The 26,729-nt window shown below is 36.6% G+C and overlaps 1 protein-coding gene and 1 long non-coding RNA gene across 2 annotated transcripts; one reads left to right on the top strand and one right to left on the bottom strand.

Moving 5' to 3' along the window:
• Positions 1–2,148: 2,148 nt before the first annotated feature.
• On the bottom strand, positions 2,149–4,132 carry adipoqb (adiponectin, C1Q and collagen domain containing, b). Its single transcript, XM_055202746.2, has 3 exons — positions 3,975–4,132; positions 3,152–3,477; positions 2,149–2,990 (listed from the first exon to the last, which is right to left on the bottom strand). The coding sequence occupies exons 1-3, from the start codon at positions 4,115–4,117 to the stop codon at positions 2,452–2,454; spliced, it is 1,008 nt and encodes a 335-aa protein (XP_055058721.2). The 5' UTR covers positions 4,118–4,132; the 3' UTR covers positions 2,149–2,451.
• Positions 4,133–4,822: 690 nt separating this feature from the next.
• LOC141366112 (uncharacterized) lies at positions 4,823–25,904 on the top strand. The gene is made up of 3 exons (XR_012371133.1): positions 4,823–4,961; positions 11,363–11,491; positions 25,710–25,904. It is a non-coding gene; the product is annotated as an uncharacterized lncRNA (long non-coding RNA).
• The last annotated feature ends 825 nt before the right edge of the window (positions 25,905–26,729 follow it).

The raw sequence follows: 26,729 nt of genomic DNA, 5'->3' as shown, positions 1-26,729 counted from the left end.
TAAAAAAACACTGTCCCGGATTTTCACGTCACTACCGAAACATTGCATAGTTTGGTCAATAATATAATAATGCTTTAAGCCACTCCCCTCCATTTTGAACCAGAAACTTTGTCTGTGGCTCTCTCCCTTGTGGTGACATGGTGATTAGATCAGTCCCATGGTTTTGAAGTAAATGTGATCAAAAGTTTGGAAATCAGTGTGTGACATTTATGAATGTCACTACCGATCACACGTTTTCAATGATTAATTAAGTTTTTTAGATTTTTTCTACTGGTCATTTAGGTTTTACTCATGTTTCAATGTTGAGAACTGTGCTAGTTAACTACGTACTGATTAGCATCTTAGCAGTAGGATCAAAGTTAGCTTAAATCGTCACTACCGAAACAGTCACAACCGAAACATTTGTTGACATTTCGGTTGTGACGTGATTGTTTCGGTAGTGACAAAATGACACTTATTTCTTTATTTTAATAAATAAATAAAAACTTTCAAGTGCACATATATTATTTTTCAGTACAAATAATTTGTTAGTCATATTTCTGTAATGTTGTACGTGATTTGACTAGGACTACAAACTAAGATAAAATGAACTAGGCCAGATTAATTTAATTAATTCTTACAGTAGTAGCTTGACTCATTATTGATATAAATGAAGGCTATATGATTCTACCTCTGGTCTCTAGGAAAACGTTCTGCGCTAATTTAGCGGGACTTTGACTGATTGCTTTATATAAATGACATAAAAGATAGCACTTATCAGTATCATTGTAAATTGACATGTCATTGTTAAGTGTAGACAGGGCAGGCTCACACTAATAATGTAAATGTAAATATCTTTGGTTAATTTGTAGAGATAGCTACAGAGAGAGAGGAATCACCAACATGCATAGACGGAAAGTAAAGCGGACAGACTGAGAGAGCCTATTTACTTGAGCCGATACTTATTTTACTCACTTAGTTTACTTGTAACATTTGGCATCATCGTGTCATTTTTATAAGTCTCAATTTAAAAAAGTAACATTTACTATATTTCTGTGTGTAAATAATGCCGAAAAAACTCTGTGAACACAGCAGCCACAAATCGGCCAATGCCAATACACATAAAACTCGCAAAAACCGGCCGATATATCGGTCTATCACTAGTTCTTTTATATGAAAATGTATTCAACCTACCTCAAATCAAATAAATAATTAAGTTTACTTCAAACTCAAAAAAGTCAAACTCAGCAACAAGAGAATCAGTTAAGGAGGTTTAGAGAAGTTAGAATGTGTAATGGAAAAACAGGCACACATGTGTACACCAACATTACAGATGGACATGGGTGCACACACACCAAATTCTGTAGTTTATACTGTGGGCTTGAAGTTTTATATGGACATACATTGTCATCTTTTTCTCAAGAGATGTGAAAATCAACACAGCATCTTGCATCCCTTCAAGGTCTGAACTATCCGCCATCTCTTCAGCGTAATTTCAGTGCAAAGTGCTTTTATGTGGTGTTGCGTTAGATATTCTTTGTGCTGTATGTTTTGACTGCATAATGCCAACCATTTTTGACTAACTAATTACTTTTTTTACACAAAATATGGACAATCCAATATGGTCGTCACTACCGAACATTTGATGTCACGACCGAAACAAATAATGTTCTGGAAAAATAAAATAGGTTTTGTTATCAGAAAAGATGACATAATTTTATTTAGTTAGATAAAAATTTAAACTAATGAATCCTTGAATATGAAAACTTTATCAGTGCATGTATGGCAATTACAGAGAAATATTGCTTTCAAAATGCATTTAATTTGATGAACCACTCTTATAGTTTTGTTAAAATAATATTTCTAACCAATATACCCATGACACTGTCTTTAAAAAAATGTAAAAAATATATTTAGAAGGTTAATGTAAAGAAAATCAGAATAGGCTATTAAAAACCTAATTTTTATATCAAATGTTGTTGTGTTTCGGTAGTGACAAATTTTGGGAGAGAGAAAACATTTCGAAACTGTATAAAAACATGCTAGGAAACTAAAGTGTCCAATCAGTAGATTAATGTTCCTTAGATGTTCTACTTTGTTTATGACTACAAAGCTTGCAGGAAAAAACACACTTTTTTCAAAAAGTTTTGAAGTGTCAATTTGCACCAATTCGGTAGAATGGCCCACATACTGCAATGTCACATTGAAATAAACCTTATACAGTATGCCAAAATTTAACACGCAATACTGTAATGATGTAAAAACACTTCTTAGTCCAACATTTCTCACTAGATACAATAAAAAAGCAAATATCCTTTTTTAAATTTTAGAAGATGTCATTCCCAAAAAGAAACTTCTAATAAACAATATCTATCTATAACACTCATTATGTTTGGTAAACATACATAACAAATTCAAATGGATTTCCCAATCTTCCTAATGGATTTCCAACTGAAATCATTCAGGGTATTTTCAACGTCCCCGGGCAGGAACAGGAATGTCGGGATACAGGAGGAAACCAGAGAAGGTGGAGTCATTGTTGTTATCTGCATACACACCACCAACAGTCTCGTCTCCATAAACCTGCAGCCACACCTCGTCCCCTGCCTCCAGTCGCAGTATAACAGAGCCTGATGCCTGATCCACATTGTTCTCCTGGTACTGGTCATAGGTGAACATGATAGCTTTGTCATTCTTGTAGAGGCTGACCTTAGCGTCTTTGGTGTAGACTGTCAGATGATAGGTAAAAAAATACACCCCAGGCAGATTGCAGCGGAACTTCCCGGAAACATCATCGTAGTGGTGCTGGTCATTATAGAAGAACTTGTTGAAGCGAATTGGCACGTTTGTGACAGAAACCATCTCACTGAGACCTACACTAAAGGCCGAGTGGTAGGACAGTGAACTTTCACCTCGGGTCCCTTTCATACCTGGGTTTCCAGGAAAGCCTCTTGGTCCAGCTGGGCCGACATCCCCCTTCTCTCCTGGATCTCCTTTTTCACCTGTTTCACCTACATTCAAGCATTATTTGTTTGAAGTTTGTTTATTTGTTTGTCAGATGCAATTTGCTATGATATTTTAAATATGACTTAAGTCTATACATATTTTTATGGGCCACTATACAGTATTTTACCACCCTAAAGCATCTAAATGTACAGGCTCTTACTCTAACCTTTATCTCCTTTCTCGCCCCTTGGTCCATCACGCCCATCTCTGCCATCTCTCCCAGGTTTCCCACTGTGCCCAGGTGTGCCAGGAACACCTCCCATCCACATAGCACATGGCTGTCTATCATCAGGTTGACTGACATCTGCCCCTGGACCGTCAGGCTCTTCCACCTCCTTTTCTGCTGTCTTCATCATAACATCTCCTCGACCTTCAGCCTGTTCATCCACTGCTGGCTCCTCTAGTTTCTCCTTTAAAAGCCCTTCATTTTGACCTTCACCAAGTTGTCCAATAAGAAGGATTCCCAAAACAAACTTCCACAGTAGCTTCATCCTGGTGCAAAGTGAAATATTGAGGCAAGAAAGTTTGTCTGCCACATTTACATTCATTTAGTAGATGCTTTTATCCAATGCGACTTACAAATGAAAGAGCATTTAACATTTTGTCTTAGCAGCCAAAAATAAGCAAAGCTATGTTTACAAATAGTAATAGAGGTAAAGCTAGGGAGAGATGAACAATATAAAAGAGACATTTCAATCAAAGTTAAACACAGTTGCACAATAATAATACTACATTAAATATCACTGTTTGAATATTGATTAAAGCCTAAGATGAACTGAGAAGCAATACTCCTCCAAAAGTTTTTTTATATAGGCCTATATATTATAAATACACAATGATCTAAACTGCTTAATGAATTTGCTTTTATACAATGTTACAGTAACATGCTTAATGTCAAATTTACCTGGAATAATCTCTTCTGACCCAATCTTTATTAACACAGAAATTAATTACTATTAGGACATTAGTAATAATCTCACTCACAGTACCTTAAGCGTATGTCCTCGAAAATTAAAAGTACAGGACAGCGAGTAACAGCCACACAAAGCAACTGACTTGTTGGAGAAGTACAACTGTCATTAGGCTTTACTGGACTATATTTAGTTCCCAGCCTGAATTTATTTATGGACATTGAATTAAAAGGGCAGTGGTCTCACAACTAAGGGCTCAACTACCCTCACACTGTTGAGATCCTGAAGCGTTATCTGTAAAATTTGTTACAGCTTATCACAAATAAAAATAGAAGAGAACGTCCTTACAAAATTTCATTTTTTTAGTATTTACTATAAAAATTTAAATAGTTTTTTGTGGTTCTCATTAAATTACAAACTAGACAAAACGCTTTGGAGAAAGGAAGGTATGTCAAGTAGCCTACTTGAACTATATGTTTGAGAAGATGAATAGGATATTTTAGAATAGATGACTTAGAAAGTCATTTGATAATCTTTTCATCTTTATAGTAAAAGGCCTACAGTCTGACAATAACCCACAAGAGCCTCTTAAAAATACGTAAACATATACATAACTTTCTTCTCATTTAACAGACTAGTCTCTATGTGTGTTCGTCTTTTTGCGGAACTGCGCAGACTGGTCGGGGTATGACATCACATACCGCGAGAGCGATTCGAAATCATAGCATTTAAATAGCTTTCGCGGTATTTTGATGTCATACTCCGACCTGTCTGCGCAGCGTTGAAAAAAGTCGAACACTCCCGTTACTTCATCGTGAACGTAACGAGTTACAAGCAATTACTTTTTGTAGTGATCTCACCTGCAAGCTAATTAGCTTTTAGCGGCACTTTATCGAGGGGGGTTTGTACAAATATTTGAAATCGGTGGGAAACGCAATGGGTCGAATAGACAGTTAATTATTCCAGTTAGCCATAATATGGATAGATACAATACAAATTATTCAAGGATTAACATGACATACATGCAAGAAGTGAAAGATGTTGGATTTCTTAAAGTAGGCCTAGGTGAGTACAGATGGTGTTAGATGGACTTGGTGTTTTTTGTTCATTTCAATGTTTGCGTATGTGCAGGCAGCAGATGTTGTTGCTCTGCATAGTGCGCTCCGTTCATTCACTATGCTGGGTTGATGAAAAATGTAGGCCTGTAACGCATTTGCATGAATTAGTAACTATTTTTTAAAGACTATATGCTAAACGCAAAGTGCTTCATTTTACTTCCAAAATGTATAAATCTCAGGGTGATACACAGAGGAGGAGTCTTTTTTAAGACCCTTTTACAATGGTAACGTGGCAACATTACATTTAAAGTTATTTTAAAAAGTTGACTTATCAACTTTTTAACACAGCTACCAGATAGTGGAGTGGATAGAAGACGTTAGATGGCCGTATAAAGTGGCCAGATACATATATACGTATATTAGTATATTATATTAGTGCAACCAAATGCAACAACCAGACATTTTGATGCTGGGAAACCGTTTTAATAAACTTAAGTTGCTAACACGTTAGAACCACAGGCTTACATTAAAATACAGTATGTTCAGTTCAGTGTGTTTTTCAGCTTTGTTTTAATTTATAAATTAGAATGTTTACTTTAACAACCATAATAGTTACAAATATGGTCCACCTTAAAGGAACAGTATGTAGGATTGTGGCCAAAACTGGTACTGCAACCACAAAACTTGTGGCTAAAACTGGTTTTGCAATCACACAACTGGTGGCCAATACACAACATGACAACATAAACATCAGTTGAGGGCTGCAACTCCACTTTTTAAATGACAATATCCTGGCCGGACCACTTTTGTGAGTGATATAAGTATTTGAAATGAAAATGATTTTTTAATGTCTAGTGACATATCAGGGCCATTTTATGATTAATTGATATACATGTATTACTGTTCCTTTAAATATTTAAATATAGTAATATAAAGTATAGGCCTACTGGTTTATTATTATTATTTTAATATGTTGGATATCTTGCAGCACCTTAGCATTGCCTATATCAAAATGTACTGTAAGTTACTTCCATTTTTGGTATATAGTTAGCCAGTAGCTACTAGCCTAGCAAATCTGTGCAGTTTAATGAATCATTTTCTTTGTACTTTTTTATCATTTGAAGAAGTTTCATTTCTTGTAAGAACATATTAAGTGTAACCAGATGGGGGCAGTAGCCACTTGTTCAATGGTCATGCATTTGGGATTTTTTAAATCAAGCCATACCTTTCACTAAATTACTTTACTATCAGTTTAGGAATTTTCTCTGTTAAAAAGCAGAACTCACACATAATTAGCAAAATAATTGTCTGGAGACTGTTGGTGCACTAGATAGCCTATCCAGTGCAAATAACCCATTTAATCTAAGGGCATATGTGCTTAGGTTTGGCAGATGTGCTTGTTGCTTTCGGGTCTGTAAATAACAAGGACCTGATTAAATTGGGACAGCATTAGCATGAACATAAATGTTCGAATTCCACCTGGTTTTAAATCCATATCAAACTTACTGCTTGGAATAATGTAATGCCTTGATAATCCACACACAAACTATTGGTAATAATTTTTTTATATTTATTTTTTACTACTTCTACATTTTGCTGTGTCTGTAAATAATTGTTTTATTTATTTCGGGGTGTTTTTTCTAGGAAACTTTTACTTATTTTTTTATACTTTAAAACTTGAATTAACATTGGAAGCTGTTAATATTGTATTCAAATATTATTGACTCAAACCATGCAGAATTAACTAGACTTGTGCAACCTACACACATACTGTACCCAGTTTAAGCATTCACTCTAGTTTCTTGATTGCTTGACATTCCATCATAGAAACAGTGCGACCTCAGGGCTTCAGGCTTAGGAAGGCAATAAGCAGATGTTATGGATAAAGCCCAACATTTTATTGGATTTTGTAATGTAAAAATTAAGAATAAAAAACTATTATTAAACTATAATAGTTTTTTCTGAATTTCTACATTTAATTATAGTCAATCACCCGTAAGCACTAGCATGTAATAATCATAACAATCCCAATTTAATTTAATACAGCAAAAACAGAGAGAGATCCCATAAATATGGCTTAAGGCTACAAAAGGAAAATGGAATTTTATTTTAATATTTGTGTGGAGAAAATATTATCACATGTGCTTGTGGTAAACCTTCAGCATATATATGCCATCCACAATGTCATGCTGAGCATATTTTCTCCAGATGATCCTCACAACATGATGGGAAAATCACCCACATCTCAACAAAAATCTTTCATGTGTATCCTCTGTCCTGCATCTTACACAAAATTGTTGTTCTTGTTGTTTTCCAGAAAAAAAACATAATCCTTGTCTTTGTAAGAATATGGTGGCACCCCCTAATGGGCTTTTTTAAACATTATCCTTTTCTTATTTTCTCCACAAAACAGAAATTGATCTATTATAAGTTTTTAGGAATGTCGGATAGAGAAGAATACGTTTTATTAAGCTGCAGTACAGAACTTTCATCATTAGTTATATCAGGAATAAAATTAACTAAATCTCTGGTTCAGGTTAGGACCTCTGCATTGGTTTTGCACTGTATTTGATAAATTCTCATTTTCTCACTTACACCTCTGGCTTTCATTAAAGAAGATGCTGGCTTATGACAAGGACTGTACAAGGGTTTTATTGTGCAGTTTGACCTTCAGTGACAGTGTTTATTTCTGTGCTATTGTACTGTTTCAGGTCTGATTGTTCTCTGTAAAAGGTTTACATGCATCTATACCTAATTAGTGCTCAACTCCACCAAAACTTGGTTAATTGCTGGTACCAAAAGCGCAAAAATAACCAGATTCCACTTCATGGAAAAAAAAGATCAAAAAAGTGTTGTCGACCTTCATTCGTAACACTTTAAAACCTTTATATAGTTCCAAAGAAAAGGGATTTATTAATCTCAAATTGAGATACAGACTCCTCCTAGGTTCCAAGGAAATTAATATGCTTGGATAGGTTTAGCTAGACTTGTTTTAATTAAATTGTGGCCCGGTCAATCCTATTTATTTAAGAGACTTATCTTGGACTTGGAAGGTGATGTGGGTTAATATATTGCTACTGACCACACAATTCACACAGGAAATTAAAGACAAACTACAGATCCATTGGTTCATCAGACAATGGGAAAACTGGCTGACTGTGGATTTTTTTGTTTTTGTTTTTTGCTTGGTTTGCTAAACGAGATTAAAACACAATGGTTGAATAGATTTAATTAGATTCAATTAATTTAGCTGGATGTTCTGTTAATAGTAACAACCGTTTTATTCACAGCTGATTACATGTCCACTCAATAAACATTCAGACACAGCATGCTTTAAACTACATGTGCCTTGATCATTGTTTTCGTGCTTGTCTAAATCTATTGAATTTGTTGCTACTTTAGTGCACACCTTCCACCTTATATACAGTCTCACATACTAATGCAATATGTGCCATACAACATTTTAGGACCTCCAGTCCATTTTTCATTAGAATGGATGGCATGACTCCTGGTGAGATGAGGAATTGCAGGGGTAAACAGTTAGGAAGGCTAAGTCCTTGCAAACTGTAATAGGTTGTGAACTGCCCTGGCATTGATGAATTGGTTGTTTGTAATGTTAGCTTGGCATTACAAGGGTATCATCAAATCCTTCCAAACATTTTTTTAACTTTGCGACCTGTATTCCCTATGATGTGATCATGGGTGTGTCTTAATATGGATTTAGCATGCAAGTAAAGGCTTTTTTGTCATAGTGTGGTAATCTCTTTCAAAGATATTCATCCTGCTATATAGCTCATTTAACTCATTCTCTGCCTGCCTTTTTAAAAAAAGTTACCCACCAGCATTTTTTGTGATCTTCCAGGAAAATTTTCTTTAAGAAAAGAACAGACTCTCTTTTTAAATACAAACAAACAAAACGAGAAAAAAGTTTCATTCCATCTTTATTTGTTTTCTTTTTTTATAACCTCTTAAATATCCGTAGAAATCACAATGTTATTGCAGCTGGGTTGCCAGTAATTTACCGTAGATTTAAATTTATGTTATTTACTGGCAAGTGTTTGTTCAAAGTTAAATACATTTTAAATATTAACAAGTCTTTGTCTTTACAGAATAAAACTATACAATAACAGCCTGATGCAAAGCATTCTGGGAACCAGAAATCATCATCAACCTTTTTCTGTTTTTTGCTTCAGATTTTGTTTCCCAGAATGTTTTGCTTGATCCTGTTTTTTTTTAATTTTTACTCTGTGAAGACAAGGACTTTTAAATGTTAAATGTTCATTTAACTTTGAACAAAATGTTGCCAGTAAATAACTTAAATCTACGGTAAATTACCGGCAACCCAGCTGCTATTTCTACGGATTTTTTTTACAGTGTAGGTTTCTTCAAAAATCCTAAATTTGCATTTTTGTAAAAGAATTTCATTAGATATCTGATTCAGAACGATTATCAAAACATACAACAACGTTTAAAATTTGTAAAATTTGTTTTTGCTTCAGTTTTTTATAAAGTGGGTATCCATCTAGTGGATACTAGCGGAATTACAGATTATCATAAAAGCTTGTCAGGAAAGCATCAATGGCAGGGAAATGTTTTTCCAAGTAGAGGTCTTCTCGGGTCCAATGAAACCTGACGTGCATAATATTTTAATATTTTTTTAAAGAAAGACCCTGAGAGATTTTGATGGAGATTATAACGCTCTGTTACTGCTATTTGCTGGCAGTCTGAATAGATGAAGAGTCGTGTGGAACACAGCGCTAAAATAATCGCTAAATAAATCTAATTACAAAGACTGCCGTTAGAAATGTGATTGAGAAGAATTCTGTCACATTATCTCCTGTTAATAGAACTCTGTGTCTGGCGGGAACTTTGTGACATGTACATCTTACAGGAGAAAAATCCAGTTTCACACCCAGGATTTTTTTTTACCCAGGTTCATTACAGTACCTCTGCTTGTGAGAGCAGAGATTTGTGACCTTAGTGTGACCAATTACAAAGACTGAGAATTACAGAGGCTTTGAAAGTACTTTGTGATCACTCCATTGGAGTTGTATGTTATAATGTAATTTTTGCTGGTCTTTCAGTCCTTTTAGAGTAAAATCTGTTTCTTTTAAGTCCTGTTGGAGCTTGACTTTACTCCCACGGAAGTACACTAGATCAAAGGTCTTTTTGTGTTTATAAAAGATAAGCAGACATGGCAATCCCAGAATGCACTGTGACAAACTCAGTACCCAATATGTGTTGCTGCAAGAGTAAAAGTCTGTAGAAAGTTTGTGTTATAACAGAAATGCAGTTCTCAAGAGAAATTAGTGCAGGTAGCAGGTATTAACAGTACTGTATTGTATATAATTGCTGTACTTTGCTGACACATTGTCCTAATGTTTACCAATATCTTTACAGAAAAGTGTTTCCCAGCTTTATTGTTTGCAATCCACTAAGTACAGTAGGAACCTAATGCATCACAGCCCAGCTAATGTGTGCAGAATATATTGTAGGCCAGTGTTTCTTAAAGGGACACTGCGCTTTTTTTGAAAATAGGCTCATTTTCCAGCTCCCCTAGAGTTAAACATTTGATTTTTACAGTTTTGGAATCCATTCAGCCGATCTCCGTGTCTGGCGCTACCACTTAGATTAGCATAATCCATTAAATCTGATTAGACCATTAGCATTGCGCTTAAAAATAACCAAAGATATTTGATACTTTTCCTATTTAAAACTTCTGTAGTTACATCGTGTACTAAGACTGAAAATTAAAACTTGCGATTTTCTAGGCAGATATGGCTAGGAACTATACTCTCATTCTGCCATATAATCAAGGACTTTGCTGCCCTAACATGGCTGCAGGAGGCACAATGATATTACGCAGTGCTCGAAAATAGTCCCTTGCTATTGAAAGTTACCAAGGGGACTGTTTTCAGCCACTCCATAATATCATTGCGTAATATCATCATTTATAAAATACATTAATTTATCGTAAATTCTGTGTAATTAAACCTCAGAAAAATAAGGCTATAACAAACAATACTACACTGTATCATTTAATATGTTTTGTTTAATTCTAATTTAAAGTTTTAGAATGTTTTATGTTTTAAGGATTGTAAAGGCAACTTTAATATACTAAAGTATAAAGTTCCAATACACTCCTTTAATGCTTTTAAAGGCTTTTAAGTCTATATGTGTGAGAATTGTGGCCCTTTGGAGTGACATTGCTATGAAGGTGCCCTTTGTGTTAAATGGCTTCTGCCTAGCCCTGTGACCAAAGTTTGCTGGTTTGTATTACACACATCGTTCGGCGTGTCATGTAGTAGCTGCGTGTTTGATGAATGACTCTTATTTTCTTGTCAGCCTTGAGCAACTTTAATGTTTATCTTGATATCTCCCTGATCAACTCTCATTCATCTCGTACAGTTCTTCAGAGGGAAAAGAAAAAAAAAACACAGAAGAGGGGACCAATCTCAATCAATAGAAAATGCCAATCAATCAAAAATGTGCCACCCGGATATGTCATCAAACATCACCTCAACCTACAACCAGCTGGTCAGTGATAAACAATTTTTTTTCTCTTAGACATAAAAAATATGAATTTCACAAGGGATCTATAGAATGCCTTAAAGTATAGGGAATTGTATTGGTTATTTCATTATTGCCCAGAAAAGGTACAGATAATTTGTGACCTGGCATGTGAAATCCTGTCTAAACTTTTATAATTATGAGTTTTAGAGGATAACATTTTGCGTTCAATTCAATCATTGGCTTTGATTTTAATCTTCAACATGGCCTTACTGAGTCAATATTAAAAATGTCAAGGTTATTTTTCACAATGTTTTTATGATTTTATGTAGAAAAATAAATAGCTGAAAATGAATTTAAATGGGTTTTCACAGACTGGAAAAAATGTATAAATCTTCATCTTTATAACAGGGTATGTTGTCACAATAGGATCACTATAAAATATAAATAATGAAAAATCAAACAAAAAGGATTTGTGCACTATGTATAACACAACAACATATAGGCACTTCACTTCAAAATCTGTAGATCATGTGTTTTGCTGCAAGGGCAAAAATCTGTAATAAGTTTGTTATAAATACTGTATCTGAACATAAATGCAGTTCTCAAGAGAAATTAGTGCAGGTAGCAGGTATTAACAGTACTGTATTGTTGTGTATAATTGCTGTACTTTGCTGACACTGTCCTTATGTTTACCAATATCTTTACAAAAAAGTGTTTCCCAGCTTTATTGTTTGCAATGCACCAAGTAGGAACCTAATGCATCATAGCCCAGCTAATGTAGAATATACTGTAGGCCAGTGCTTCTTAAGGGGACACTCCACTTTTTTTGAAAAATGCTAATTTTCCAGCTCCCCTAGAGTTAAACATTTGATTTTTACAGTTTTGGAGTCCATTCAGCCAATCTCCGGGTCTGGCGGTACCACTTTTAGCCTAGCTTAGCACAATCCATTGAATCTGATTAGACCATTAGCATCGCGCTAAAAAATAACCAAAGAGTTTTAATATTTTTCCTATTTACTTCTGTAGTAACATCGTGTACTAAGACCAAAAATTATAAGTTGTGATTTTCTAGGCAGATATGCGCTTGTGCAATATTTAGCACTTACTATAACATAAGCATGATAAAACAATCTAATAAATAAAATAATCATTTAAAGCAGTGGAATATTAGTTTATAACCTAAAGAGAATAACACAACCAATACTCAGACAGTATATAAGTGAAAACCTCTGTGTCTTGTTTGTTGTACAGAATAATAATCTTAAAGATAATATTGTTACTGCAGTAACATAATGCATTGGTCCTTCAAATGACCACTACTCATGTACTTGAAAACATAGCTGGAGATTTTTCATTTCTGCAGCTGAAGGATAAGGTCATTACCACAGAAATTACCATGACATGACCTGGAAAATTGAAAAAGACAGCTCACCCAGCGTATTGCTGTTGTATTTGCGTCATTTCTCAATGTCTTGTTGATTGTTGTTTTATATATAGAGGGACTATTGGTGAAAGGATGGAAGGAATCAATAAAGAAAGAGCCTGAAATCATTTTGTGCCATTTTGCACCCAGCATGCTGATTTGATTCTGTCGTGGATAAGCTTGTCTAATAAGAAACAAGAGGCTTTTGTGAACAGTCACAGTTGAAGTGTGTCTTTTGGTATGACATGAAGCAGAGTAAGATGATGTTTATTAAAATGTTATTTTTAATATAGTAATTTAATTGTCACACTTATATTAGAAGATATAGTGTCTGACATCTAAACAGGAACAAAATGTTGTTGTGTAACACTGGGCTGGTATCCCGGAGAGGGCTTATCCTAATCCCAGACTAAAATGTTTGAGCTGCCTTTATTTAAAAACGCCTAACATATCTTAAACCTCACGTAACACACGCTGTTTCTGCATTACTGATGTTAATCTGGAGTACCTACTGTATAGAGTAGTATTACATCCTTTATATCTCCGAAGAGTCTTTAGTTTAATCAGATTTATAAAAGAAAGATCAGCTTTACCGAATCTTTCCTATAACGTACGAAAACATGAAGAAGGAGGAGTTACTACCGCGGGAGGAGTAAGTACGAGACGAGTCATGCAACACTTTATACAACACTTATGATTCACTTCATGTTCGTGTCATTTATATAATATGCACGTGCCTATTTCCCACATAAGACAGAAGTCTTACTTACCGCATGCAACTCATGACCCTGTTGGGAAAATCCAGCACATCAAACACAGAAGCAAAGCTCTGCTGCTACCCCGGATAATAAACTATATCCATTGTTTTCATAAGGCTGGCGTTCTTCTTCTTACATCTAAAAACACACTACTTCTTTCGTGCCATTGTTGAGTTTTGAAATTAAACAAAGCTGTGTCGCGTGAAGTGATGTTTGTAAGTTCTAGCGTCTCCCGCTGATTGACAGGTGGGCGGGGTTTTCCAGGGGAAGTGCCCATATAAAGAAGTGATACGTATTGAAACCCCTGAAACGTCAGCTGGACCTGTAATCGAAAAAAACTTTCCGAAACTTGTACGAACCCTGGCAAAGTGCAGTCGGCACAAAAATACTCTGTAACAAGCCTAACTGCTTTTTTGACACTTTGCCTACGTTTAGCATGAGGAAACAACTCTATAACTGTGTTAATAAGTCAGAATGCTTGAAATACCATTGAAACCCCCCCCCCCCCTTTAACATATATCAGTGCCATTGTTTTGTCTCAAGATTCACACCAGTATTGTTTTTTTTCCCTGTAAGATATATTTGTGAAAACAACTTAAATGAACTATTATAATTACGAACTAGTCCTGAATTAATTTTAACCCTGTCTGGGAAACTTCCCCTAAAAGTGCTGCACAGTGATAATACTAAAAAAGTAACATGGTATAGGCTATTGTGAATCAAGGATCAGACATGTGTTTTAAAACTATATGAAAGGTAGATACATTTTCTTTCAGTAGATATTTTTCTAGTTTTATCTAAAATGAACTGCACGTTTGAAATCGACTGGTAATTCATCCTAATTTGAAATAAAAAAAAGAACAATCCGACTGAAGATCAGTCGGCTCTGTTCAGCTTCAAACAGATAGCTGAGCTCAGGTGAAAAAGCAGGACATCATACATGAATGCTCTGCTTTACAGTGTACCAGACAAACAGCTGAGTCTTCATCTCTGTCGTCTCTTAGGATACTCAGCTGTTTCTCTAATGTAACAGACCTGTGAACACACACACGTGGAGCAGTGAGCAGTTATCACTGCAGTGCCCGAGGAGCAGCTGGGTTAAGGTGCCTTGCTCAAGGGCACCTATGTTGCTACCTGCCAGTGGGTTTCTGTGTATTCAACGCGCCGCCATTGTTGTTTACAATGCGTGGAAAGGTGCGCTGTGATTTGTTGAGCGGATTTATTGCATTCTGCATAGAAGAAGGACTGGCGTTTATTGCATTTTGGGAAAAAAGGGCGAAAAGATGACAAAATAACACGGCATATATCGAATTTTGCATAAAAGTACGAATGTAGTTTTTAATACTAACCTAATACCATACTGATTTTGGTGGAAACTAATTCTTAAAAAAAGGTGTTTATCTATGCATTACATTTAAAAGTATGGTTTACACACAAACACAATATCAGTATATTAGACAAAATAGCTTTTGCAGCAGTTTGAGGCAATCCTTGAGGGGATTATTCAGGCATAGCAAATGATGGCAGCAGACTGGAAAGCACCATTAGGTGGTATTTACATTAAAGCAACACTATGTAGGTTTTTTTACCTTTTAAATAATGTCTCTAAAATTATTTCAGTGATGGAACAACTTTTAACTGGACAAATTGTACTGTTGCTGCAACCTGAGCAGCCTCCTAGCTGCTACAAGCACACTCTGAAAGTGGCGGTGGAGGGTAGAGCACACAGCCCCGCCCCTCCCCCTGCCAGCAGATGAGTGTCTGATACCAGGCACTGTTGCGCTTTTCAACCACATGGGGGGCTGTAAGTCATTTTTACAGGGAAACTACATAGTGTTGCTTTAACGCCAAAAGTTGCTCTTTTTTAAAATAAACTACTTTGAACACTATCTATGGCTGCATCGAAAAGTAACTTTGCATCTGCTGCCGTGTTGGATAAACAAAACTGCTTTGGTGTGTCGCATAGACGTCCTCATCGTCTTGCTGCCCCCTCTCTGTTCTGTGATTGGTTACCTATTTCAGGGGCAAAAAAGGGTCATAGTTTCCATGCTAGACTTGCAGCGTGAATAAATTTGCGTGCAAGGCAGCCTGGGGAAACCTAGGCTACAAACTGACTGTATTTGTCAGAAAAACACAGAATGACTTCATAAGTAACTGTCTTTTACCGGTCTCCCATCCAAGTACTGACCATGCTCAACCCTACTTAGCTTCAGTGGGCAACCAGTCTTGGACTACAGGGTGATATGGCTGCTGGCCGAAATTACTGCTGGCCATATATTGAAAAGGTTGAATCTCTGTTGGTGTGCCTTTTAGTACATTCAATGTGTTTATCAAACTAATATGCTTCTTTCTTTATACCCCTCACTGTCAAACAAGTTGCGTAAGTATTGTTTCTCTTGTTGCTTCAGCCACCCACACAAATCCAACTTATTAAAGTGTAAACAAGAAGGCAAACTAAAATATTTAGACCCTTCAGAGGGCAGTTTTCTTTCCCAAAGAGGTCAGGTAAACAATGTACGGTATAGACATATGCCAGAATAACAATGATCAGAGATGTCACCCCAATGCCCCAACGTCAACTAAAAGTCCTAAACAAGAAAGCATCCCTTAAAACAAAAGAAAAGGTCTACCCAGAGAAAAAGGCAAAAAGCTGAGGCAACTTTAAAAAGGCATACCAGCAGTTTTATCTCCCACACTTCAAAATGTTTTGGTACAATCTGATAAGCTCTGAAAGTTCTGCTTAGTAGTAACATTTTCCTGCCAAGATCTTCCAGGTGTGAGTTTTCTGGGGTGGCTTTGCTCCTGCATCGCTTCTGCACACTGTAATACCTGCTATGGTAAACTGTTTTGTTGTTTTACAACATTTCCCCTTAAAGAAGCGGAAATCAACCATTGTCAGGGTTGACAGAACTTAACTTGTTTGTTTAATGGTTTGGCTAGTGGCTGAACAGAACTCTGGAACAAATACCTCATCGAAAATAACACAAGTTTTGGTTAAAGACGAGGGAGACTGCAATCATGGATCATTAAAGCTTGTGTGGTCTCCATATAATATCTTCTGTTTGCTTGTAGAGACATCGACTGAATCCGAAATCGCATACTTACTGTGTAGGTACTGAATTTCACTTGAGTACCTACTTAACGAGCGCTAAGACAGTACGAATGTTTGCGTTATGGATAGCATCCGCCATGTTGACGTTATTATGTGACCTATGACGTAGGAGACCACAAGAACCGACAGGAGGACGACATCACAATACCGCGAGAGCGACTCGTAATCAGACTTTTCCATATGATTTGTGGAATTGCATTTTCATGAAGCAGCTTAGCACATATATCTGGGTCTGTGCGTGAAGTTCTGGAACAGCCCTGTGTATCGAAATTACCCGATTGGCTGGTCTCCGGTTGATATTGCTTGGTTTTCGTGTGGCATCATGGGAAAGCTGGGATAGAAGTGTCCATCCGATGCTTGCTTCAGAATCTGTAGGGCATCCAGGGATTTCTCGCCTACTCATTTAAAGGATAATTCCGGTATTTAACACTTTGAGTCTCATTTCTGGTTTGTTTTGGATGAACTACAGTGATGGACACAGAAATTTTGACAATGGGTCATGTCTTGACTTTTCGACTCATTTAGAAGCGTCTCTTGACTGCTTCAGAATGGAAGTCAATGACCATGCACAAACATGTCATTAAAACAACACTTAACGTTCATTTTCAATGATTAAAAACAAATATATTGGCGTTATTTGCTATAGTGGAACTATTTTTTCACATACCTCACAACCGCGTATATACTTCCGCTCTATATTTGAGTCTGAAGCATGAATGAACGTAGTCCAACAAACTGTAGTAAAACGGTAGCATACTTTCAAAATCAAGTTTATTTATAACACTTACACCATCCAATATGTTTTTTTCATCAGCAGAACAATAAAGAAGATATTTTGCAGAAACCCCAGTGCTCCGTCATGCAAGTCAACAGATCCGCACACTTTAAGAGCTAAAGCATATATATCCAATACAACAGTAATCCCCCATAACTCTTTGTGACATATTGACGTCTTGTGAAGCAAATCAATCAGTTTTTGCAAGAACCTGAACGTTATTTACAACACTATATGCCAAAGCAGGAAGTGCGCTTTCCGTTCGAGGAGATCTCTTCCACTGATGGCGCTTGGTGGCTGTTGGCTATGGATGTTGGTCTCTCTGCGCCACCTATAGAGCGGGAGTGTGAAGCGCACTTCCTGCTTGGCAAAAGCTCTGCATTAACGCTGTAAAATATTTATATATATATTCGAATCTCAAAACTGAAAATCGAATGTCAACCCACGGAACGAATATTCGAATATTCTGGTCCAGCCCTACAAATATGGGAAAAATTTCTTCTGAGAGAAACTGAGCGAAAAAACTACAACCACATGTAAATAGACCCTTTTCTGTTTCCCGGCGGCGGAGTGATATATCAGCGAGCAATGAGTCTTCCAAGAGAAGTCAATGGAATTTTACAAAATGCCAAATAAAACACGACAGAAACTGTATTTCGCTACACAACTTGTTTTTAATCATCAACGAACACCACGAACCACTCGGTGAGTAGCACAGTTTTGAAAATGAACGTTAAGTGTTGTTTTAATGACATGTTTGTGCATGGCCATTGACTTCCATTCTGAAGCAGTCAAGAGACTGCAGTTCATCCAAAACAAACCAGAAATGAGACTCAAAGTGTTAAATACCGGAATTATCCTTTAATGAATACTGAGGATTCAGACTTACTACTCTGGTCACATACTGTTTCCCCTACTATATTGTAGGTGAGTAGGCGGTTTCTGACGATACTTAAGTACACGTGCCTCTGAATCTTGCGAGAAATAGTCCAAAATCTCAGTTATTCTCGCCTACCCTTTTACGTATACTGAGGTTTTGGACATACTATTCGTTCGCCTACTGCTATTTGCCTACTATATAGTATGGCAGTATGCGGTTTTAGATTCAGCCATCAGCTCCCAAATAAACCTCAACTTAATGAACTCTTGTCCCTCTTGTCATTTCTCTTGATTCATAACTCAGTTTCTCCTTACTGAATTTAACTTGCATGTTCTTAAATATAAAATGTCACTGGTTAGATAACACACAGACCTAAGGGTAAAGTTAAAAATAGTTTCATGTGTGGATCTCTAGCAGCCAAACATAATGCGATACAGTATATACAGTACAGTAATGCAATAAAATAGTCAGATCTAAATTGGAGGTCTAATGAGTAATAACTTTTTCATTCAACTGAGTGTCTTTAATATTTCACTGTCACTTCTTTAATAATGCTACCCTTTGAAGAGTTAGCGCAGTCATTTATCTGAGTTAATGCTGTACAGTAATACACAGCTGAAGACGTAATGCTCAGCATTTCTGATTGCCTTTTCATTTGTCATACAAATTCACAAAATAAATCAATGATGAAGCTACTGCTGGTAGAAACCTTTAAGTGACTCTTTCAGTTTTACTGAGACAGATAACCTTCACTTAAAGGTGTAGCGGAGGATTTTTTCGAATTTTAGAAAAGAACCGCCTTCTCCACTTTTTAAAGAAATGCAATTGCGCAACACTCCTGATTGACAACTAGGAGGACCAATAGTCTTGATGATCCACCCGGAAAAAGAAAATCCTCCGCAATACCTTTAAGGGGGGGGGGGGGGTCAATGGTATTTCAAGCATTCTGACTTATTAACACAGTTATAGAGTTGTTTCCTCATGCTAAACGTAGGCAAAATGTCAAAAAAGCAGTTGGGCATGTTACAGAATATTTCTGTGCCGTATGCACTTCGCCAGGGTTCGTACAAGTTTTGGAACGTTTTTTCGATTACGGGTCCAGTTGACGTTTCAGGGGTTTTCTATACGTATCACTTCTTTATATGGGCACTTCCCCCGGAAAACCCCACCCACCCGTCAATCAGCGGGAGACGCTACAACTTACAAACATCACTTCACGCGACACAGCTTTGTTTTATTTCAAAACTCAACAATGGCACGAATGAAGAAGTGTGTTTTTGGATGTAAGGCGAAGAAATCCAGCCTTATTAAAACAATACATATAGTTTATTATCCGGGGTAGCAGCTGAGTTTTGTGTGTGTGTTTGATGCGCTGGATTTTCCCAACCGAAAAAATTATATAAATGACACGAACATGTAGTGAATCATAAGTTATAAGTCTTGTAGAGTGTTGCATGAATCGTACTCGCTCCACCCGCGGTAGTAACTCCTTAATTTTTTCGTACGTTATCGGAAAGATTCGGTAAAGCTAATCTTTCTTTTATAAATCTAATTAAACTAAAGACTCTTCGGAGATATAAAGGATGTCATACTACTCTATAGGTACTCCAGCTTAACATCAGAAATGCAGAAACGGCGTGTGTTACGTGAACTTTAACTTAGCCTCTCGCATTTTTTTCCTAATTAAGCTTTTTTTAAATGTCAAATTTAGTAAAGGAAGAATTTAGATAAGTTAGATAAAATTTAGATAAAAGAAAAAAGATTTGATTAAAGTTTGCAATTTTAATTAAATACCTGCATTTTCCATTGTACAGTGTTGGTCCTGATGTGAATAAAATGATTACCATAGGACATATTCCATTGGGTAAAACCATATACTGATAAAGACAGAGCGCAACACGTAATAACCTGAAAACCACGCTTACCGGGGGGAAAATAGTCCAACTGTCTCCATTGACTTTGTATTTCGAGAGGCCACTTCCTTGTCATTTCTGGCTTATAACAAAAAACAGAATAATGCCTAAAAACTGCTGTGTGACAGGATGTACAGTTAACAAGCCAAAAAACCAAGAAATTAGTTTTTATAAGCTGTCGACCCCAAAAAAACGAGCGTTTATAGACACAAAAGTGGAAAACAGGCAACTTTTACAACTGTGCCCATGTAGTCATGCGAAAATGTAGTCGACGATCCACTTTTTTCTCTGTAAAGGCTGGGTTTGACGGCTCGGCAGCTTATAAAAACTTATTTCTGGGTTTTTTGGCTTGTTAGCTGAACACATTGTCACACAGCAGCTTTTTGGCATTATTCTGTTTTCTCGTCACAAGCCAGAAATGACAAGGAGGCGGCCTCCCGCAACACAAAGTCAATGGAGACGAATGGATTGTTTTCTCCCGGGGGGTGTGGTTTTCAAATTGGCATAACTGGGCTCTGTGTCTATTGCAAAAATATTGTAATACCATGGCACTTTTGTACAGTATGTGCAGATGTCTTATGTATTCGTTTAAGGTATTCTATTGTATTTAAAAAAAATGTCAGAAAAAAAATGTGTATTATGCATCAGCAAATGGGTTTACGATTAATGAGAAATGTGTATAAACTCAGCACTTCTGTAAGTGTTTCAGCACAACAATCATACTTTTCACCTTTCCTTAATGATCTGCTGTGTAAACTGTATTTTGAGTTAATTGAGTCTGTTTACCCTTTAACCCCTTTAAATTAAAATGAGTATCAGAATTAATAAGTACAAGGTTCAACATTTTATCTAATGAAATTACACAGTACATTACACTTCATATTCACATGCTGCAAAAATATAAAACTTTAAACCCCTGATCTACTGGCTGTAGGGAATAATATTGTTTGCTGTCAGCTTTACCCTGCTCAGGTCAGGAGTAACAGTCAGCATCTTCATTATTGTAGACACAGAGGAGCTGATGATAGAAGTGTTGGATCCAAAGAATCTCAGGCAGTCTGTCTACACACATGAGCAATGTTTTTCACTGGGGGAGTGGATGATAAAGAGGCAGAATGAAGCGCTGAACCCATCACTGCAGTTTGAAGCAAATGTCAGAGGTGATGTGATTCATTGGGCAAATTGGTTGAACTATACCATCTGTTTTCTGAGCAATCACAGCCCAATGTTATCCACAGCTCATAGCTGCTTTCCAGTTCTTAAGTTCATTTGACCGTATCAACTACGAGTAGTTAGTTTTAACAGGAGAAGATGGGAGAAAGCTGGAGAGGTTGGAGTTGCCGGGGGCAGCTGACATTACACCTGGCAGTTTTTACACTAGTTGGGCAACACCACAGGAATGTATTGAACTAATGAACACAGATTTCATAACATTGTTTTTTTTTTTTTTGCTATCTTTCTAGTACAGACACTGCAGTGTTTTGATTTTACATCATTTTTTGAATTGTCTGCCATGTTTAAACTCTAAAAATGACATCTATAATGTTTAACCTGGTAGCATGGCTTGGGTGTGGTGCCACTTTCGTATGTTTGTATATGAATGGATTTTGTGTTTTTTGAAGATTTAGGGTCCTATTTTAATGATCTAAGCGCATTGTCTAAAGCTAATTTAATGACAGGAAAAATGGTTTGTGCGCCGAGCACATGGTCGAAAAGGTTTGGTCTTATTTTTTTTAACGAGTAATGACAGTATTTTGGGCGTAACGTGCAATAAACCAATGATAGTCTTATCTCTTATCCCCTTTAAAAGCCTGTTGCGCTGGCGCTATGTCTAATCCCTATTTAGATGACGGACTTTGTAAACTGAAAAACTAAGCGGAGGAAGAAGATCCCCAGTTTAAGATTAATGTTAAATAATTGTGTTGTTTTTCACTTGTATTGAAATTTTTATTTTTTTATTAAAACCTTTTAAACCCGTTTTCTTTTAGTCATGGAAGTAAAAAAGCAAGCTTTTAATTGCTTTAAATGTATGGCTATCCAATATCATCAACATCATACATTTACAAGTATGTAAGAAAAGGTTTGTACTCTAAAAGTACTTTATTTGTAACAAACAGGAGATAAAGAATTTACAAACGGCTCCCGGTCAAATACAGAGTGGATTTCAAAATTTTGATGTTTGTCTATAAGGCATTAGCTGGGCTCGCTCCCAAGTACATCAGTGATCTTTTACATCTTCGACTAGAGCACTAAGGTCCTCTGACCAACTGTTACTGACGGTTCCTCGCTGCCGGTATAAATCCAAGGGTGACCACGCTTTTTCGGTGAGGGGTCCAAAATTGTGGAATAGTCTTCCTCTCTATGTGAGGTCATCTTCATCTTTAGCCATTTTTAAGTCGTCCTTGAAGACATATCTGATCTCTGTAGCCTTTGAATAGATAACAAATTATGTGTTGAGGTTGATAAATTATGTGTTGTTGTTTTTTTTTTTGTTTTTTTTAACTGTTTTTAATATTTTTATTCATTTGTAAAGCACTTTGGCTCAACCTTTGTTGTTTTTAAATGTGCTATAAAAATAAAGGTTGACTTGACTTGACTCTCCGCACATTTCAGCACTTGGACAGCGTCATGAGTTTGTTTTAAGCATTACTTAAAAATGTTTCTCATCTCACCATATCCACAGGTACAGACTAGAGTCATCATATACAATAAATCTGTGAGGTAGCATTTAAAAAAACATTTAAAAACAGATGCATTTGTTTAAAGCAAAGCATTTATTTACTTACCAGGCTGCAGGTGAAGCAGCTCTTTACGCCTCAAATGTCTCATAATTGATCCTCATTTATGTCCAAGAGACTCAATAATAATCTTTTACATTCAATCCTTTAATCTTTCATATTTAAAAGCGTTTTTGTGCTGCTGCGCATTCATGTATGTGATAAGCAAACCCGTGTTGTCATCCCATTTATAGGCGCTCTTTAAATAACAAAAAAAACATATTGCGCCAGTCAATGGCGTAGTCTATTTTAGTTTGCCTCAAAATAGCAACGCGCCAACAATGCGCCTGAATACACCTCGTTTTCAGACCAGAACGCCCATGGGCGCAAAAGGGGGCGCAAATGCATTTGCTATTTAAACAACGTGGCGCTAAACGTGAAAATTATAATTGGGCAGGGTGGAAACTAGCAAAAAGACATTTGCGTCACGCATTGCGCTGCATTGCGTCGGGTGTAAGATATAGAGCCCATAGTTTACAACAGGATGCACTTAGAGGTCAGGATACTTTCAGCTTAAACAGTGTTTATCAATGCTCTTTATAAAGTCTTTATAAAGTCTGTATAAATTCCTCTAAGTTGAGGTAAGAACATAGTAAAATATTGAAAAACAGTGGTGTTTTCCTTTAAATACTATACAGCATATTAGAGTTTTACATCTTTGTATAAAAAATATATGTGACCCTGCCTGTGAAAACCCATGGCAGTAAAGTAATTTTTTGTGCTTTACGGTTCTCCATAAAACCATCCTACATAATGCAAAGAGCATTTTGTGAAACCTTGATATCTTTAATATTGATTGAGTAAAGTCATGTCAACGACTAAAAGCAATGTGAAGTCAATAAAATCGAACTTTGATGCTCTAAATATCATTAAAGGCGGGGTGCATGATTTTTGAAAAACACTTTGGAAAAGGAGTGGGGCCAAGTACCAAAACACACTTGTAGCCAATCAGCAGTAAGGTGTGTGTCTACTAACCGACATCGTTGCATGGGTTGCGTATGTGTGGGGCGGGTCTATCAAAAAAAGTCCAGATTCTAGCCGTTTCTCAATGTCAAGGAAGGATCCTCGGAAGCCAGAATTTTGAAGGATGCTATGTCATCAACATCCTTCGAAGGACTATTCCAACGTCGAGGATCCTCGGAATTCCAGCCAAGGACTGAGTCCTTCGTTCGAGAAATATCCCATATACAGGAAAAGATGCATATGTGTATCCTTTGCGCTGTTCGCCCGCTGAAATTACCCACAATCCTATGTGCGCTGCGCCGAACATTGACGCAATGACATGCACTTGCTAGCCTGTTCCATTTTACGTGTTCTCCGAATGCTAAAGAGAAGCGTCGCCTAGCCTCTGAAGGAAGTGACTTGTAAGGATTAGTCCTGCCAAGGAAGTTTCCTTGACATTGAGAAACGGCCTCTGTTGGGGTAGGGGCGTGTTTGTTTTAGGTTATTTCAAATGTCAACATTGGCTTTCAGAGATCATGCACCCCACCTTTAAATTATGAGACTTTAGCCTGGATTTCAAATATTTAAAAAAAAAAACACTGCTTCTTAAACTGTTTTTAAACTACCTAAAATGCCGGGCTGTTTCATGGTTGGGTAAAAAAAATGTGCATGAATGACTACCATGGGTTAAAGTAATTTATTTTTACCATTCGTAACTATCCATATTTATTAGGAATTGAAAAAAATCTAAATAGCAAATGTTTCTTAGATTTTTTTCTTCTGTTCTTGTTCACATTTTCAAATAGAAAGGCAAAAACATTACCTGGCAATGAGTGTTTCCAGCAAAGTTCACTGAAAAAGCAGCAGTGGATGCCAGAGTTTCACTTTAAGGTGTTTCTTAGATGTGTCCAGTAGAAGATTAATAGAGACCCACTGCTGATTCAGTTAAGCATTAATAAATCTGTTTTGAGCCAGAGATAAAAAATATGAGTGTGTGTGTTTGAAAGAGAAAGAAAGAAAAAGAGATGGAAGTGAGATACTAATAAGAAGGGAATACATCCAGTTCTTTTCCGCAGTAAAACGTTACCCTTAAGTCTTAAAAAGTCTCAAGGTGAACAGATTTTACTAATACGACTGGAAATGTGCTGCCTGTTTGTGTTCACATGGTCTGACAGGGTGCAAAACAAACGGATTATGCAACACAAACCAAGATAAGGATTTGTGCACAGTATTTGACCAGAGAGTAATATTGGGTAAATACTGTAGGACAATGCATTGTTTTAATAATTCATTGTGTCATGTTTATTCAGAAGACAAAAGGTCAAGGAGTGTTTTCATCGCCCTAAAATGCACATTTGATTTTAAATCAGCTAAATTCTGTCTAGTCAGTCCGCATAGTGCTTGCCAGACAATTTTTAAACTAAACTCTATATCCTCAATATCAAAGTCAAGAACCTGCAAGTGCATGAAATATGAATGTGTATTAAAAGATGAACGTTTCATGCATAATACAAACTAGCTATAGGAACCACAGCACAAGAATTGTAAATGTATTCAAAAAAGTATCAAGAAGCTTGGGAAAATCACAGAGGAGAGTATGATGACATTATAAAACTTGCAGTTAAGTTTGAGGGTATTTATAGTCTATACCTTTGTGTGCAGACATCCCTTCCAGATGTTAAGTTGCATCAGTCAGTGCTGATGAGGATGATGATGGCTCCCTGATGGAGGAAGACTCTCAGAGACTTTCAGGGTCAGTTCTGTAAGTCTTATTTGTTCTACAAAGCAGCATTTCTATTCCCCCACACCTCATTTATATAAATCATCATAATGAGGATTTTTGCCATCTAAAATTTAATTGAAAAAGATAACATTTGTGTAGATTAGCAAATAGATTAATAACGTTTTCGTTATTGACTTGTTATACAAGTTTGGTTGTGTGGAATAATTTTCTTGATTCAGTTTTGTAGTGTATTGCTACCGTATAGGAGGTAGAGAGTGACATACTTACAGTAGGTTGAGAACTTTCTGGCAAATAGCCATTTAAAAATAAGGCCAAGTGAACCATATCAGGTCACCTTTATACTTGAGGCCAAACCGGCCATCTGCAAATAGCAACCAGAGCTCTTGAAGAAGCATCCACCCTGTAGAGATGAGCTCCCTAGATACTGTGTGCAGCACTATAGGGAATATTTCCCTCAGACTAGTAAAGTCAATCTATGTTGGATTTTTGAGGGCCCCTATAATTTTTTTAGACTGTTTTGGGAAAATACTGGTTGAAAACAAGTCAGGGTGAGGATTTTAAAGGGACAGTAAGTAGGGTTTTAAGTGTTTTATTAATCAAAATCAATGCTTTTATTCTTAAATATGTCCTCGTGGGTGTCAAATGACCTCTGCCAGTGATCTGACTTTTCTTTGTAAGCTTAGAATTTCTTCTCTTTATTTACATTGGACGGGTAAGTCCAAGGAGGCTTCCATGGCGTTCCGCCGTATTGATAAACTATAATAGCAGAGAGGAACAAAATGCACTAGCCTACCTGCGCGTTTCCACAACGTGTTTTCATTCATAGCACGTGAACCAGCTGAAGCAGACAAGTAGATCAGTGATTACATAACGGCTACCGTAGTTGCAGCACGCATTTGGAAAAGCGAGGCGCTAGAGAGCACTATTCGTTTGAATGC

Source organism: Misgurnus anguillicaudatus, chromosome 2 (assembly GCF_027580225.2).
Source record: "Misgurnus anguillicaudatus chromosome 2, ASM2758022v2, whole genome shotgun sequence".
Taxonomy (NCBI): Eukaryota; Metazoa; Chordata; class Actinopteri; order Cypriniformes; family Cobitidae; genus Misgurnus; species Misgurnus anguillicaudatus.
This window is presented reverse-complemented; position numbering and strand designations above follow the sequence as displayed.